The sequence below is a fragment of the Teleopsis dalmanni genome, chromosome X (assembly GCF_002237135.1).
Source record: "Teleopsis dalmanni isolate 2A chromosome X, ASM223713v2, whole genome shotgun sequence".
NCBI classification, from domain to species: Eukaryota; Metazoa; Arthropoda; class Insecta; order Diptera; family Diopsidae; genus Teleopsis; species Teleopsis dalmanni.
In genome coordinates, this window is record NC_051848.1 from 69,502,972 (window position 1) to 69,522,365 (window position 19,394).

General features: G+C 25.6%; 1 protein-coding gene across 4 annotated transcripts; it reads right to left on the reverse strand.

The window, feature by feature from the left end:
• Positions 1-1,545: 1,545 nt before the first annotated feature.
• Positions 1,546-18,009, reverse strand: LOC119689007 (uncharacterized protein YJR142W). Of its 4 annotated transcripts, none has more exons than XM_038103727.1 (6): positions 17,957-17,973; positions 17,722-17,851; positions 7,756-7,889; positions 2,553-2,675; positions 1,941-2,478; positions 1,546-1,882 (listed from the first exon to the last, which is right to left on the reverse strand). In XM_038103727.1, the coding sequence occupies exons 2-6, from the start codon at positions 17,798-17,800 to the stop codon at positions 1,743-1,745; spliced, it is 1,014 nt and encodes a 337-aa protein (XP_037959655.1). In that variant the 5' UTR covers positions 17,801-17,851; positions 17,957-17,973; the 3' UTR covers positions 1,546-1,742. The 4 variants fall into 4 exon arrangements, with proteins under 4 accessions (XP_037959655.1, XP_037959656.1, XP_037959657.1 ...); XM_038103728.1 differs by having other exon boundaries at positions 1,547-1,671; positions 1,722-1,882; positions 17,722-18,009; XM_038103729.1 differs by having other exon boundaries at positions 1,547-1,882; positions 7,759-7,889; positions 17,722-17,997.
• Positions 18,010-19,394: the final 1,385 nt, after the last annotated feature.

Consider the following 19,394-nt stretch of genomic DNA (forward strand, 5'->3'; position numbering starts at 1 on the left):
GTTCTTTACAAATTTTCATTTTTGTGCATAGAATTTAATGAACTATATACTCACTTTCTGTAATGTTTATATATAGTCGCTTCATGACAGACATAATAAATTTTAGTAATTTATCGTTTTTAGCTATTTGTTATGTTTATTAATTAATTTATTTTTAATGAAGCTTATTTGCTTAAAAGCTGAGCGAATTCTTTATTTTTTAGCAGTTAAACTGAAAAACACATAGACATATTTTATAATTTGTTCTATTGTGTTAAGGTATATTGTGTTAATATGATCTAAAAAGTTATGTCCAAACTGACATATTTATTTCGTTAAAATGCCTTTAATGAAATAATTTATAGATACCATGTTATAAATACGTTTCAATACAATGCCATTGTTGTTGGAAATGAAACTGGTTTCATTTTTAAATGAGTTCTAAACTCAGAGATGAAATTGAAAATGTAGTTTGTTCTGTTTGGTAATTAATATACATACTTATTTTGACATTGTTGTTTTTATGAAAAAATATATATATGAATAAATAAAACATGATAAATAAACCAAATTTATAAACTCGTTTAGCTGTTCTGAACATGTTTCGATCATTAAAATACATTTATTGAGTTTAATATTTTGACCTGCATTTAACTTTTCAGGCCAATTGAAATGAAGTAAATTAATTTAGCTCTAAAATTATATTATCATAAGTTTGTAAGTTTAGTATTCGAACAACTTCTCTCAGTTTAATGTTAACTAATATATTATATTGGCAGCTAGTGTTGTTGAAATATCTGCATATATGTTCATATATTTATATAAATATTTCATTATACTTAGCACAGAATACTCTAAACTTTAAAAATATATATTAAAATGTATATATAAAATTATATATATATAAAATTATATATATATAAATATATATATATTTATTAATTTATTTGTTAGTTAACATTAAAATTAATTTTAAAGTTAACTAATAATAAGAAACTGGACTGCTAGATCATTCGCCCTATATATAAAAACTTTATTATATTAAAGTGCAATATTCTTAATAATAAAGTTTAATGTATTCCCTGCTTAGTATAATGGCAACTTTTTTGACAGTGAATTGAGTTTAGTTATGTAAAATATATAAAATAAAATATACCTATCTGTAATTTATATTTCTATTATTGTGAATTTAGTATTAAATATTTTTGGCTATTATTATAAACAAAGAAACTGCTGTGCGATTTACTAATAACTTCACTTACTAACATTCATATGTTCACATCTCTCTCCCCTGATTACTGAAATGAAGTTTTCTGAATGCTGTGAAAATCTTCTCCATTCATTCCTTAGAGGTGGTTTTAGCGGGTTCAAATGATAAATACTTGTATTTATAAGTATATTTTAAATATTTTATAATTTGCTAATAACCATAACTTATAGAGGTGTTTACGTTAAATGTATTTCTAAACGAAAATTATGTATCGATTCGAATTAGAGCACATTAATTATATATTCAAACTAATAAGTTTTTATTTTGGGAAAAAAACAATGATAAAATATTGTTTTATTTTTTTTTTATTTTAGGTAAAAGGAAGAAAGCTAATACGTGCGCTTAAATTTGCGTGAATTTTGCAGTCTCTTTATGAAAATGTTTACTTATATAAAAATAAATCAGTATTAATACGATTATATCTGCAATATTCGTTGTTATTAATACACATAAATTAAATTTTGATAATTACCCATTTTGTATAAAATATAGTTTACTGTTGAATGTTGTGTCCGTTTTCACAATTCTTTCCTATATTTCCATCTATTTCTTGCTTTTGCCGTTGATTTTTGTAAGTATAGAGCGATTGCAATGGCACATGTAATAGTTCAACTATTTGCGTAAAATAAAATTCTAAAAAATAAAAAATAAATATTTTTTATAAATTCATAAGATAATAATTAGATATTACCATTTTCAGGTGTTATAAAACCATGACGTATTAAGAAATCAATCACAACTGGACAGCTTGTTGTTTTAAAATCAGCAGTAAAGACTCGTTCTATACATTCTTTGGCTGGCAGTAGTTCAAATGCTTGAACTTCTCCATCGGCATTATGTGGTGTGAAATCAAGTGGTAATTCCAAATCAAATACATATTCAGTATTTGGGAATAAGCCTTGATCGCTTTCGAAGAAAAATGATACACAACCAGCTGAAACGAGATTTTTTACGAGATCATGAGGAATGGATGCCTCTTCAGCGGCTTCTTTAATTGCAGTCTCTTTGATGCCATATCCAACTGATAAACCTCCACCGACCATGTTGTCCCATTTACCTGGCCAAGTTTCCTTGGTATTTGATCTTTGCTGCAACCAAATGCATAATCCATGAGTAGGATGCCGTACATAACCATTAATATCAACGCCATATTTGCGTACACCAAATAATGGTGTTGCCGAACGATCCATTTTTAATAAGCTATTATATTCCGACTTGACTTCATAGTACTGAAAAAAAATTAGAGATACAAATGTAATTATACGTTTTCAAGAACAAAAAGAAAAATATTTTCTTCGAGTACCTCTTCACGCCATCCTTGTAAGGCAGAAAATATGCCTTGCGAACGTAGCTGCCGCAATACTATATCGAGATTTTTAGTTCGCTCAGAATAATCACGAAATGCGGGATTTAATTCTACAATACCCTATAAAAGTTTAATAATTATTTAAAGTAAAATCAAAAACATATTTTGTTTGTATTATGTAGATACGCTTATTGAACGTGACTCTGATTTCTCGGGCACTTCGATTAGACAACAAATTTTACTAGAATCAACTATTTTGAATAACTTTTTCCACTACTTTATGCGCCAATACAGATTAGAATTTAAGATGGTATCAAGTTGTAAGGTTATAAACTGATTATAGTAACAAACTTTACATACGCGATATAGCACCAATAATGAGTATGGTTTCAAGAACGTCCGGGTCTATGTCCCGGGGCTTCTCGTCGAATTTGACGGCCAAGTGCTTGAGAAGTCCAAAACGGACTACACTGTCAGATATATGCGGTCTTCATTAAAAACAACAACAATATAGAAACAGATGGCGTATTTACTTGTTCATGTCTTTAATTTTAAAACCCAATACCTCAACATCTAAGCTTTATTAACATATAGCATTGTGAAAATAGATCATCATAGCTGGTCTTTACTAAAATCCGTTGTCAAATAGGTGTGCCTATGAAATCGAAATCGTGTCGTTTATTAATATTAAAGTAAACTAAGTAAAGTACATCACACAATTATATATATTTTTAAACATTTTGCTTATTCCCATATAAACACTTTTAATTTAGACAAAAACAAAACTTCAATCCCTTTCTATTATTCTGAAGAAGAAGTTGTGTTCCTGCTTAAGAGAACTTCTAAAAAATACAAGGCTATTTTATTAGTATGAGATAAACGTTGTGAATTTTGACGAAATAAGTAGATTTTGTTGACATTTTTTTTTGTTTTTATATAGATGTTTCTGTATAATAGATATTCAGTTAGATTTTATATACTTTTTTTTATTCAAAATGGTGTGACTATCAATTTATTTGAAAAACGATCGATGAATTATCATTAATAATTCACCCCCATTACTTGTAATTAACTAAAGTTGTTTGGTCATAAATGATAATAAAATAATTAAATGAATTATTATGATTCCAAAAGAACTTTATGTATGTAAAATTATGTATGTAATATAATATTATTGTATTGAAGAGTTTTTAATTCTGGAAGCAATCTAAAGTACACCAAATGAATTAAACAAACATTATTTATGACTACCTAAACTAAAATATGATTATTAGATTAACTGATAATGAAACTATTAACAGGGCAAAAGGTTGAGTGTTTGGACTTAGGAAATAAATAACAAAAAATAAATGATTTCAATTTATTTATTAAACAGCGTCACCGTTAAACTGAAGAAACGTTTGTAGTTAAAATAAGGCTTTTGATATATAAGTCAAGTGCTTTTTTTGGATTCGTATATACATTTTAAATATTATGACGTATAGTTCGATTAATAATAACGTTCTTAATAAAAAGTATAAAGGTCGATCTTAGATTTTTAGTATTTAATTTTGAAAACAATAAAATTGGTTTATTGTTTTCATTATTGTGAAAAATGTTAGGAATATTAGGAATTCTCCTGATGGAGACAAAAGCGAATTTGTCGAAATACCTATAGGAATACACAAAAAAATGCAATCGAAATTAAAGTTGAAATTCTAAAACACAAAACCGATTTTGAAATAAATCGTTACGAATAAACATATTTTAAATAAAATTATGAGCAAGTTATCTATTCACACTTCATTCATCTCACACTTTACTCAATAACAATCACTAAAACATAAGTAGATATAAACGGTACTTTTTTTGAGATTTTATTTTAAAATTGGCAACACTGTCTCCAGTGTCACTTATTCTGGCATCTGATTTCAATATAAAATGACAATTAAACATTTAGGGAGGGGAAACTGGGTTGGGCACGTCGTCTTTTGGATATACACGCAATATCTTTTATACACAAATCAATGGATATGTAGGACAAACATTTAAAAAAATGGAAACCTGTCGCTAATCGATAGATGTTATTAAAATAATAGTTTCAACTTATATATTATGTGTCAAAAGTATCCGGAATTAACAACAAGTAAAAAATGTGTAAGGAATATTATGTTTTGCAGCAGTTTTTAGCAACTTTGTTTCACTTTTTTTGTTATGAAAAAGGCATTTTAAGGTGATTACCATAAAAGTAAAATGGTTGAAATACTTCAAGTCTACTCTATCTCAGTCAACCTACGAAAAATGTGTAGGAAATTAAATAAAGCGCTGTAATGGTTGTAGAACATTACAACTCCATTTATTTTGAAAACAATTTATTACTTTCGAAGTATCATTTATCGGAGCAAAATCAATATTTTTACTTTCTATATAAAGCTGCAATAAGCAATAACCGTATTAACACCTAAAACTTAATACTGACATCAATTTCGCACAAAAATTGACGTATAACTCCATATAAAAAAGCAACTCTGCTAACTATACCTACAGCAGAGTTGCTTTAGGAAACAACTTGCTACTTATTCCGAATGCTATTTTGGACATTTTTACATATCCACAGATTTATAAAAATAGACCAAATATTCGCAAAAATCACTGTGAGATTACTAGACAACATTTAATTTAATTTGTAATTAAACAATTGAATTTAACAATTTATAATAGTTTAAAATTTATAATAGTTTAAAATTTATAATAATTTATAATTAATAATAGTATAATATATAGAAAATAAACAAATATACCGAAATCTAAAAATGTTTACAATTAAAATCATATCGAAAAAATCAATAATATATAAATTAGGTAAGACTTCTCAAACATCCAAATTAACTTGCACAAAAGCACCAAACACGGAGATAAATAAAATGACAAAAGTGCAATGATATTTTGTACTCAAAAATCATAAATAAATAAATGTGAATAATTTATAATTGATATAAATATTAATTGAAATATAAACATGAAAATTAATTTCGAATAATATATTTTAGCAATACTTTAAAATGCAAATGTATTCAGCATTGTTAAAAATATAAATCAATCTATGTTTAAAAATTTGATAATTTAATTTTATGTTTAAAATCAAAATAATATACAAAAATTACGTATAAGTCAACACAAAACAATTTTTTCTTAAATAAAATAAAAAAATATATAAAAAATTAAATTAAAATAATGACATAAAAAAAAATAAAAAATTAATACAAAAAAAGTATATAAAAAAAATTGAATAATATAAAAATAAAATAAAATATATAAAAATATATAAAAAAAAATAAAAAAAAATAAAATAATATGAAATAATATAAACAAAAATAAAATAATATAAAAAAAATGTAATAATACAAAAAATAAAATTAACTTAAAAAAAAAATAAAAAAAAAACAAAATTAAATAAAATAAAAAAAAACAAAATCAAATAAAATAAAAAAAAAAAACAAAATTAAATAAAATAAAAAAAAAACAAAATAATAAAATAAAATTAAAAAAGAGAAAATAATATTAAAGAAAGAGACAATAATATAAAAAGATAAGTAAAATAAAATAAACAAAAAATTTAATAAAAAAAATAAATAAAAGTAAAATAATTTTAAAAAAATTAAATAAAAAAAAATAAAATAATTTTAAAAAAATAAAAATACGTAAATAAAATAATACGATAAAAAGTAATATAAAAAAATAAAACTAAAAAATGATAAAAAATAAAACAATATTATAATAAAAAGAAAAAAATTAAAAAAACAATAAACAAATTTCAAAAAAATAACAAAAAAAATTTTAAAAAAATAAAAAAAAAGCAAAAAAAAAAATATGACAAAAAGTAATAACTCAACAAATTAATATAAAAAAAAACACAAAAAGAAAAATATAAAAATGTAACAAAAAATAAGAAAAGAATACAAAAAAATTATGCACCCATGAAAAAATCTGTCACTTAAGCCCACTAAGTGAGTAATGGTACAGTGAAATCTATAATAAATAATGAAAATCAGATAAGTGACATTTCCTTTGAATCACAACACTAATCCAACAGTAATCGTTAAAAAAATTTGCTGACCTTGGTCGTCGAAATTTTGCTCACTTGGATTGAATTCTTTCTATAATTAAAATAAAAACTCTGTCATTTGAACTGGTACTGTGGTACGTTCTTTTAATTGATACTTATAAGTTATAAATGATCAATTTTATTGTTTTTTTTTAAACTACAAAGCATAGTCGAAGAGTAAGCTAAGGTTAACATTTATTTTTTTTCTGAGAAAGTTAAAACTTGTCCTTTATATATATCTTTGGGCGCTTCAAAAACTAAGCGGGTAAGGAACTAAAATTAACTTACACAATTTATTTTAAATAATCAAATTTAAAAAATATTTTCAGAAAATTAAAATAATTATTATAATAATTGTTTTGGCCAGATTGTTTTTTTTTTTCAATAGGAAACATAATACATGGTAATTAATCACACCATCATATAATATGAAGTGGTAAATAAATACATTATTTATATTTACATACTGACCAAGAACTCTTGACTGCCATTGCGAATCTAATTATCACGAAATCCAAACCAGTCAGTTTGCAAAGAAATAACGTCCAAAACATGAAGTTTTTTGGAGAATAATAATTGAAAGCATTATTTTCCATACACAATTCTTTAGCAAGCCTACTGACTAGGAAGGTGTAAAGAATATTGATCGTGCTTATGTTTAATTTTATTTTTATTTTTTTTATATTAACTTGATCTTTTGTATTACGTCATAACTTTAAGGCGTTTGAATCATATATAAGATGTAATAATGCGACGTCATTATTGAGTATCACAGTACTTAAGCTGTCTGGCTAACAACATTAGTTATCAATTTAACAGAGAATCTGTTATGCATGAATTATTTGCTGGCAATCATAACTGCAACTAGTTTGATAAATTCTTCAAATTTAGTTGTTATTTTTAATAAAACAATATTAATTAAACAAAAAAATTAAAAAAATTATGGAATGATGTAAACATAGATCCAATGTTATTAATGATACTGCCAAAATTTAATGTTTAATGTTTAAATATCTATTTGCACCGAAAACCAAATAAAATTATAATTCTGCAAAAAAAAAGGAAGATATTGGTATCTTAAAAAAAAAAAACAATTTATAGTTTAGTTGTACTTACCACCTTGGTATATTCACAATCACGTACACAAAATACTTCAGGATACTTTAAAAGTTGTTTAATTACATCTGATTTAACCAATCCTACTTGTTGACCGTCAACTAAAAAGGGTCGTATGTCACCTTTATTAAATCCTAGAAAATATATGATATATTATTACATAAATGGGTTAAAAAGTTTAAAACGAAATGTATATATAGTATGTATATATATAAATCAAAGTTAGTAAGAGAATTTCTACCCCTTCCCCACCCATGTAATCGTCTTCTATATCCTTTTATGTTATCTACTTATAGGTTCCAGCGGGTTACTACAACAACAGAAATCGGCGGCTTAAAGCAACTGACTGACATTATTTTTATTTGGATTCCTGATTATAGGAACATCGAAGAGAATAAAAACATATAGTTTAGCTCTTCTGGTGATTTTATATGTCCTAAATTACATAAACTTAGCGGCATGGATTTATTGGTTGGTTTGAACAATGCAAGTAGGTAATTATTAGAAGGTTATTTACTGCAATTAACCAACCAACCATTCCTAAATATTTAAATATATACATAGTTATTATTTATATGATTGTTATAATGATATATATGTATAAATACAATACAAATTTTCGCACCCAGTCTCCGTATAAGAAACTCAGCTGCGACAATAATGCAATACTGTCAGTTGATATAAAAAGTTATTTAATTTTTTTAATTCTTGGATATCATAAGAAGACATATAAGCGGCAAGGGTACGATTGAATTAAAAAAAAGGGATTTCGATATAATCGATAAAAAGACATTCAATTACATTGCATGTACCGTAAATTCATCAAATATACGAGTATTAAAGATTTTCATGATCAAAGTGATTTAGGGTAGAGAAGTTAGAACATATATATAGCAATATACAGGATGTGTTTAAAATAGTAAAGATAACTTTGTTATTGCACGCTGTGTTTCGTTTATCGTATCAAATTTTTTTATACATTGATTGTACTGGCAGTAACATATGTATTAAAATTTACAAATGGTACAAATGCTTTCAAGAAAATAAAAAAAAACTGTTAAGATGAATTTATTTCTTAGCACCGTAAAAGGTCTATCTATGATGGTAAAAATTGAATAGATTATACTCGCCAATACAAGAAGTACTATTAGATAGGTTAATGAAGTTATGAAAATGTCATAGAAATGGGCATAGAATGTGTTTGCTCTTAGAATTATCATTAGAGAGTTCATTAAAGAAATATTAAAAAAGTAATGTCATATGATTCATATATGAACTGATTTTTATATATGTTTTATAAATGAGTAACAGACAATTTCGTTAGGAAGCTACAAAATACCGTTTTGCTCATCCAACAGTTTGTGGGAAAATATAATATTACTATAATGTTTCAAACACTCTATTCTTCACATACGGTACCATGCGACTCTTTAAATTTCTCAAAATCAAGAAAATACTCAAAGCACAACGTTTTTTAAAAATAGATAATATTAAGATGAAATTACAAGCTCATCTGAAGATTAGTGCATAATATAAAAGGGGAACTACTTTAGAATATATGAAATACACATAATAAATTGGATTGGATTAGATTAGATTTAAAAACGGGTTGGAAACTTGTAACTTACCCACTTTAGTCCCATAGACGAATAGCAGTGAAAAACACCATTATGTCCTTTAGAGAGACATAATTCCTATTTCCTAATTATCTAATTCCATTATAAATGGATAGGCAGTTGATAAGTGTAGAAGTCTAAAGTCTGGCGCGAGTATCACAGTGACACAGAATGCCACTCTTCTTCGCAACAAACTCTATATATATACATTATATAGCTGCATATATTATATATATATATAATATTTATTTATAATTAAAAAATATTTTTTAAAAAAATTGTAATTATTCGTTACTTTTTGATATGTATTTAATTGAAGTAATATACGGATATATAATTAAAATTAAGTGTTGCCTTGAAAGATAATCATTTCTGAATCGGCATTTTCCTATTCATTCTACTGCATTCTCCTTCTTCTTATCTTGAAGCTTAAAAAGTGTTTTAGAATCCTGAACTTATTTCATTTTCTATCCACTAATTGTAATTATTTTATATTAAAATTAATTTTTGTTTTTCTCACTAATAATAGCATAACATTTTCAATCACTATTGAGAATATGAAAAAAGCAAATACATATATAAACTTGAAAAGAAAAATTGTTGATACACTATTCAGATATATATTCGAGAATATTCACAAAAACAATCTCTGCACAATGTCATCTGTTTTTGTCGGAGAGTACCTTAAACTAGACATTGGAAAAATTGGTTCACAGCCGACTGCAGTTATATATAATTTTTTTGTGTGTTCTGTTGTGACTTTGAAATGATTTTAGGTGAATCACTCACGTCCGTCTCTTTGACATACATATACATATGTATCTGTATAATTGCAGTAACATATCGGGGCAAGAAAGCTTAATTATCGCTACATTAACAAATTATTTGCGAAGATAAGCGTCAAAAGGGTAAACATATTTTTATAAAAATTATTGACATATTCGCAAATGTAAACAGCGTGAATAAATTTAATTAATTTTAAATGCCATTTCGCCAAAATTTCTATTTCTTTTTTCAATGGATATTTATATTTGAAATAAAAAAAAAAATTTACGAAACAGTGAAATTTATAATTATGGAAAACATGTCAAATATTGCTGAAGATAAATAAATAAATGAATAAAAATTTTATAAGTTGAATTGGACAGACAACAACAACATAATATTGTACTATGCTATATATATATTAATAAAAATTAATATATAAATATATATATGTTTAAATGAATTTTAACATACAAACGAATTATCTATTATAAACCCACAATTACCATAAGATTAGGTTAGGTTGCGTTGTACTGGTTGTTATTGAATACCACAAGACCCTTTGGTTCTTTATAAAATAGCATAATTTGCATTAAATTTTTAATCAGCAATATTTGAAAACTTTAGAATCACTATACCAAGGGAACTACATAATAAATAAAACACTAATTCGACTGCACCAACTATTGGGGCGATCGATACTTAATACTAGATATAAATTGCTCATCAACCTTTGAACCTGAAAAAATGAAACTAAAATTATACTCGAGTGGATTTTGTGCAGTCATCTCAATAATAGATAAGGCTTTTGGTATAAGAGATAATTTCTAAAAAAAAAATACTGAATTTGGACGAAATACGTCATATGTTTATTGATTATTACAAACATCGTGATACTCTTTGAAGCAGTTGGAGAAGCTATGTAAACTTATTAGACTTGATCATCTAGCCACCACTGGTGATTTAAAACTTTATGAGAAAGTCTACAAAACGGTTTAGTTTTGTTGTAGTGAGGATTAAGACTCAGCTTTCCTTATTTCTTTTTTGGTAGGATCAGAAGAGAAGCTGTATTTCATTTTATAAAGAAAAGAATATTTCTATATAGAATATATTTCTATATAAAAAAAAAAAAAACATTTTTAATTTTTTTACAAACTATTCATTAGGTAGGAATAGGAATATTCATTAGGTATACTTGGTCGAAATATAAACAACAATGTATATAAAAATATTCAAAAAACCTTTAAAGTTTTCTATTTTCGACTTATACAAATGCAACTAATAGTTTAGGAATATCGACTTTACTAAAAACGAAACTGTACGTTATAAAAAAAAAAATACAACAAAAAAATAACTGGAGAACCTGTCGATTTTGTAAGAAGTTAGTCCATTAATGTCTATAGGGTGGAAAGCGTCCGCAATTAAGCCATTATCGAAATATATATATGACGAGTATTCATTTAAAGGGAGTGAAGTGTTTTTGTTTTGTTAAATTAATATTTTTAAACTAAATAAAATAGAATTTATATTCGAAAGACAAAGGCGATTCTTAAACTATTAGATATTGTATTTAACATATTGCAAATATATTAAATATTATTCATATAAAACAATAAAAATATTTCACTAACGATGAAGAAAACTTATATTTGATTGTTTGCTTTATGTAAATCTACAGAATCTACAGTAACTACAGGATATAGATAATAAATATTGGTGATTCGTTTATAATTTTTATAATCCTTATTCAAAATAGTTTTAAGCTTCAACTATCTCAAAACTTAAGAGATAAGTTTATCCTGAAACAGATATGTAATCAGTCATCTATGCCTATATCGACGATTCTAATAAATGAGTATATATATATATAAAAGTTATAAAGTTATAAACTTTCTAAGTTTTTATAAGCACTTTGCAAACGTCTTGATAAATTTAATATACCTCTTGTTAATAGTACAAAAGCTAAAATAATGAAGAGTATATAAATTGTTGATAAATGTTTTATTGCATGGGCATCCCAAATCGAAGAGAAGTTTTATTTTATATACACTTTAATGTTTGAACGTTATCAGCACGTTTGCACAAATATTTCCACAGATTACTTCCAAAGTTATTGACGTTATGATAATAACATTTTGACCAATATAAAAACGTATTTATTTTTATAATGCAATAAAATTGTTAACATTATTTTTACAAACGTTTTCTTTATCATAAAATACAAAATGTTTTTTTTTTGTGATTATTAGTGTTTAATAGGTTCTTAGATCTTAGTTTTGTTTTAACTAAAACGCAAAAACTAAAAAGATATTGATGCATGGAACAGATATATAGATCAGGTTTACTTTAAATCGTAGCGTCGGTTTTGTTAACTATTAAACTTGGTCCACGAAAAATAAATGTACGGAATCTATGGTTTGCGAATTATAAGAACTCTTTAAATATATTAATATATTATACATTAAAATATACTAAAATCATGGCAAACTTATACGAATTATGCAATGTGCCTTTAGGCTTTACAGAACATATATTTTATTTCTGGAGAGTTCTTTTAAAAAAGAAATCGATATATATCCATCACAAATCAACAGACTATTTAAGCCTTATTAAACAGATAATATAACATATTATTTAACAAAGAGAAGACAATAAAAGGGGCTGTTAGAATATAAAACACAGCTAAGGGCGACATAAGTAGATGAAGCTAATGAAGGTGTACTTCCATTTAATTGTGCCAAACTACTAAATAAAGTTGTGAAGTTTAAATGACATTGTCTAAACTGTCAAGAAGTTGCTCTTTAAATATATAAAAAACAACTTAATGAAAAATTAAATTAAACACCGTATCGCAATCAAAATTTGTATCTTAAAATGGAGAATATACTAGCATTTGTTGGCAAGATCAGAACTTCGGCCTTCTAATACGCACATAATATAATCTATCTTGATTGTTTTCCAAAAGAAAAAATATACTTATAAATAAATAAATAAATTATAAAATTTATAAAAATATCGTAGAACTCAGTCAAAAAACATGTCATATTAAGCAAATTACTTAATGAACCTTATTGTAGTTGTTGTGATCTGACTTAAAGTTCTACAAGGACTAGGTAAGGTTCTTTGAGTCGTTTTTCTGTAGAACAATTTTGAATGTAAACTCAAATTGTCTTGATTTCTACAATATATCTATATTCATTACATATTTTTACAGTATTATACAATCAAACTTCGTTCAGTAGCAGTGATACTAATATTCTTCGAAGCGTTCTAGATAATTCTAAATTTTATGTGCTTTCATGTTTTACTGCGATACGTAATACCATTTCCAGATATTTAATTATAAATAAATTGGCATAACGAATTGCCATTATCAGTACGGATTTCATGTACTATATATATATATAGAGTTAACACAATACTTAAAATGATTAATCCTCACTTATATATGTTCTTTTAAGAAGTACTTTGTACTTATACTCATTTAACTATTTCAAAAGTACCAATAATGATGTTGTATTCATTACTACTGTCAGCCATTGATATTATTTTTAAATATAAAATTAAATTTCATTAAAAAAAAATTTTTTTTTAAATAAACTCTTTTCACAATCGAAATTTTTGTCTTTTAAGATTGACAAGTCAGTATTGACAATTGTGAAAATAATTAAAAATGTAGTGGTTCTGAGCAACCCATTTATCTCCGATGCCAAATTTTCAAATCAAACACAAATTTAAAAAAATATAAACTGTCGTATCCATTATCTATATATCGATATATAATGTCTTATCCATATATATTGTTGTTAAATGCGAATATTTTTTTTTTTTGAGGTTGAATCTTTGTATGTATATTTCAAGTTCCTATTTAGAATAGATTATAAACGGGTTGGGAACTTATCACTGCATTTTTTAAGGATTATTGTAACAAATAGTTCCTATTTTGTAAACATTATGTTTGGACATTTTAGAGATTGTCAGAGTTTTAAGTTGAATATAGGCGACACCCTGTATCTCGGTTAATATTAACAATTAATAATAATTAATTAATAATAATTAATAATCAGTTTGTTTGGACATTTTAGAAATATTCAAGGTTTTATGTTGAATGTAGGTGAAAATTCATTTTCAATTACTTTAATTAAGTGTTTTTAAAGGTTACTTAATTACTTTTAAAATTTAAATTAAATTTAAACTAATTTTTCATACAACATTTCTCTACATCTCTGGATATGGGACAAATTCTTGAAAAGAAAACAAAACCACAGTAGACTTACTTAGCTCTACTCTGCCAAACGATAATCAATATCTTCTAATTTGCGTCAAACTTTTTGTATTCGTTATACACGTTCCAAATATGGCTGGCTGGGACATACCCTGCGTAAACCGGTTAGTGAATTCGCACACTCAGCATTAGAATGGAACCCACAAGGTAGAAGGAATACTGGGCGGCCAAAAAGCACATGGAGAAGATGGATAAATAGGGAAAGTAAGAAATCATTCAGCGAGCATAGAGCATTAGCGCGTAATAGGGATATCTGGAAAGTATATGTGAATAGGCTAAGTTATTGAATTGTGATTGTAACTTATAGAACATGTCACAATAATAATAATAATAATACACGTTCCAACACACTGAACAACAGGTTGAAGCGTGTGTTCCTTTCATAAGATATGCCGACTGTTTTTAAATGAAAGGTGTTTTTTTTAAACCTATTAAATGATTTAATTGTTTTAGTTATGATAATAAATAAAAATGTGTTTTGCATTTGCAAAGATTTTTACTATATTGCAAAAATAAACTTTATAAGAAAAAATGTTGGCCTTACAGAAAAAAACAATAAATAAACTTAAACTTAATTGAAGCTTATCAATGAATTGAATGAATTGAATTCATATTTTTCTTTTACGATAAAATAGAAATAATTCAGCACATTCGCCGCATTAGTCTGTTTTCATTTAATATAAAATCTTAATAATATATTGTATTAAATCACCTTGATGAGGGTGAAATTAAGGAAAGAAGTACGAAAGAAGAAAGCCAATAACAATGACAGTGAATAAACACACATGCGTCGTGGCTGCTAAGCATTAATTTATCAACAACAAATACAATAATACAACAACACAACCAAAATATGCAATTGGCTTGGCTGTTTTTATGCCGATCAGCTGCTACCGATAAAACAAACAACTGCAATAACAAAAACAAAGAAGAAAAACAACAATCAAGTTGTTTAAACGAAGTGTTTTTTTTTGACTTATTGTTTTGCTTTTGTTTTTTTGCTTGCAAAAGATGTTTTTTTTTTTGTTAAACTTATTCAGAGTGAAACAGTTTCATATCACAGCTGTTTTTGTTTTGTTGTGATCACTGATGATGCAATATAAGAAAGAATGGGAAAATAAATAAATAAATAAGAAATAAAATAAATGTATAAAGGAAGGAATGTAAAACTGATCGAAAAGCTTTTAAATTTTTTTTTTTGGAATCGGAACTTTGTGCTATTACAATGTTGCTTCAGTTAATTTATTTTTATCTAATGGCAAATATAACATATTACAAAAATATTAAGAATAACACAATGTATATATATATATATATATGTATATGTATATGTATGGAATTATAAACAGTATGACTGCAACTGCAGTCATACCGATTTTGTATGATGCAAAAACACTTTAGAATTGCATTCTTTAAACAAAGCTACTGCATGATCTCAACACAACTATTCAAAAACCTTTTTAAACTTTCAAATATGGTTTCACATTGTGAAATTCTTATGCAGATTGTGACTCAACGTAAACTAGAGTCATGTAACTCAATGATTAAACTCACATCCAACATGCATTAGAGATATAGAATCGAACGCCATTAATCTCCGATTTTAACTTTGCTTAAGTTTCTCTGAGTATAATTTAATTAATTAAATATAGATTTAAAAATTAAATCCAATTCTATTTATTTATAGGAAAAAGAAATAGCTAAAGAAATAAACACAATCAGTGAGTAATTAGTAATCCTTAAATATAACTGAAGCTTCTCTGAGTTGCAACCAGTAAAAGTTGTTTAAACCAGTAACATTACTTTGTTTGTATTAATTAAAAATTATCTTTAACTATTTTTATCGTTATTGCACGATTTAAAACCAATTTTGATTAATATTTGTATAGATTGCATTGATAAAACTGAAAAGATTTCCAAATAGGTTTTAGTACATAACCATATTGTAAACAATTTATGTTGTTATATTCAGATTGTTTTGCTTAAATTTACTTTTTAATAAGTAATATTTCATAATGCACATAAACGATCATAATCGATAAAGAAACTATTACTTAATAAATTATTCTTAAATTTTTTTTTAAACAAATTGTACTTATTGGAGTGCAAATCATTACCGGTAAACGTTGTATTACTTTTATATAAATAATATATTTTTCCAAAAAGTATAAATAATAAATCATATAAAAACATTTTATGTACATATATAATAGTTGAGTGTTCCTAAAATGAGGTAACAAATACTGCGACATACAAAATACATATATAATGAAAGCTATTCTCACATTCATTAAATTTCTATATTTCTTCATTATAATTATTTTGTTTTACAAAAATATTTTAATTTAAATATCTATTTAATTTATGAAAAAAAAATTTAAATTTTCGTTCGTCAAATGCTATATCTCGAACCTACTTAAAACCCTTCCCCTTGTCATTTAAACGAATTTTACAATACGCAAAACCATGGACCTTCGGAACAGCTGCATCAGCAGATTTTGAATGTTGTGTGTCGATACATATTTTGCAATCAAAAGCAAAATCAATTTTAATAATGTGAAAATATTGCATTTTACCAGATCTTACAAATTATCCATAAAATTTCAAAATAATTATTTTTAAGTTAGCTGTACAATATTTCAATTAACGTCTTAATACAAAAATCTTATGTATGGACTTCATTTAATTAACATTTTTTTTTCTAGTCTATTTGCATTGCATTAGTTCAGTTATTTGATTAGCGCATAATATAATGAAGGACAATTGAGCACTTCAACTACATTGCTGTGGATGATAATTGCAAAAAGGAAGGAACAAATAGAGAGAGATTGCACTTTAAACATGCATATTTCACATAAGTATATGCAATTTAAACATTCAAGGATATCTAATGGAAAACGCCCAGTACAGTTCAATATATTTCACTATCCTGTTGAATTATATTTCTGATAAACAAAATATGGTAGACTGCTATTTGACTATGGTGTGAAAAAGTCTTTTAGAACTAAATTTTAATATAGTAAATATTCTGCTAATTCGTATAAAAATTTAGTGTAGTTTCAGTATGTGGGTTGAAAAGTGCAACCGCCCACTGCCGATAACAAGCACTACCATCAAACCACATATTAATGACGAACAGGAAGGACATCATCGTTAGCACACACACAAATCGATAATTGAATGCCGAAGCCGAGCCATACCCATTTTTACACCAAATATTTACAATATAAAACTATTATTTTGTAATTATTCTAAGTTAATCAATAGAAATCTTTATGTTTAAATAAAATTTCTACTTACCTGATAAATAGAAATTATTAAATTTTTGCGCGAGCCGAAATAGTCGGGAAAGTTTAACATTAACATCGCCTGAAGCCATCGCCAAGGTTAATGAGGTTTTATATTTAAAAAATATATCTAAATATTTAAACTGTAAATTAAAAAAAAATACCTATATTTATTTTTATTATATTTCTAATAAAAAACTTGTCAATCAAATTTCCTATCAACTTTTATTAAAAAATATCGTCACAACTTCTAGTATGAATCGAACAACCAAACCGAACTCAGCGGCCAACGACAAGTAAATGAAGATAATAGCAGATGTCTAACATAAATAAAGACATTGAAACAGGGTTGCATTTCGTGCAAAAATAAAACTGAAAATATTTTTTATATAAAATATTGTATACATTTTGTGTTTATTTGTAGTATTCTATTATTTCAATATAAAATATATTAAAAAAAATAAAAATATATGGACTTCAATATAATATTACACGCATTTGGAAAAATAATCCTTTACCACACAATGCCTAATTTAATACAAGAGGTTTTAGTAAATGCCACGACTCTGAAAATATTAAGTCCGTGCAAATTCCATTTAAATATCACCCTTTATGGAAATGTACGGTGTGAATTTGTTTGCCATTTAAAAAACTATATGAATACTGTTTGCTTTTATTAAATTACAAATTTTGAGGTGTAAAAATTTAATAACCACCTTCTGCTAAGTTTCATTCTAAAATATATCTTGGTTTTTGAAATATCGATCTTTGATATAATTAACTTTTTGCAGTGATTACAAAAACAACAACTAAAGACATTAATTAGCGACACTTTATGTTTAGCACATTTACTAATCTAACAACTTATAGCATCATCTGTCAGTAGCAGTTTCTACGTAAAAAATTGAAACTTTAAAGCTTCATATCTCGAGAATTAAGCTATGACGATATAGCGTAGTGAAAACAGATTTATGATCTTTATCGTTAAATCGCAACACCCCAGAAATCGTACTCAAACCAAATTCCGCTATTCTCAACAGTTGCTGTAATATGATAGTATTAATATTAGTAATAATAAAAACATGAAGTTCTAAATCCAATCTGTAGAATATTTACAGAACATGCTTTGATCTTAGATTTAAACAAAGTATTTGATAACAATATTTTTCTTTAAATAAATATTTTATGAACAAAAAAATTTCGTGAATCTTATATTTGCCGCATTGTAATCTGTTGAATACAGAAGATGTATCCCATCGTAACAAAACAAAAAAAAAACAAATATGTACGTAACAAGGATATTTTTATATACATATGTTGCTTTGCGCATGCTTAAGAAAACTATAGAGGACCAAATACACACCGGTTATGCCATTTTATTGTGAATAATTTATAACACTCTATTGTTAATGCACTAATGTATACAAACATTTTTAAAATAAGAACATGTGCAAAGATATACTATGCATATATACATATGATGTGTGAACTAGCACTCAAAGTTGTTTAAATTTGAAAAATTGTCATTTCGCCCAAAAACATGTCTGTATTGTGATTAGCCAAATTTTGTTTAGTATTTGTTCTAATAATTCAATAATAATTATACATAATTTCAAAGAAAAAATTGATAAAAAGTATGTATTTTTAATATAACATCTATTATACTACATCACATATTATTATATA

Coding starts and splice junctions, on each gene's coding strand:
- LOC119689007 (XM_038103727.1), bottom strand. CDS start 17,800: ATGGCTTCAGGCGATGTTAATGTTAAACTTTCCCGACTATTTCGGCTC. Junction 2,676..7,755: donor ATTGTGAATATACCAAGGTG/GTAAGTACAACT, acceptor AAACTTTTATAG/GGTATTGTAGAATTAAATCC. Junction 2,479..2,552: donor TACAAGGATGGCGTGAAGAG/GTACTCGAAGAA, acceptor ATTTTTTTTCAG/TACTATGAAGTCAAGTCGGA.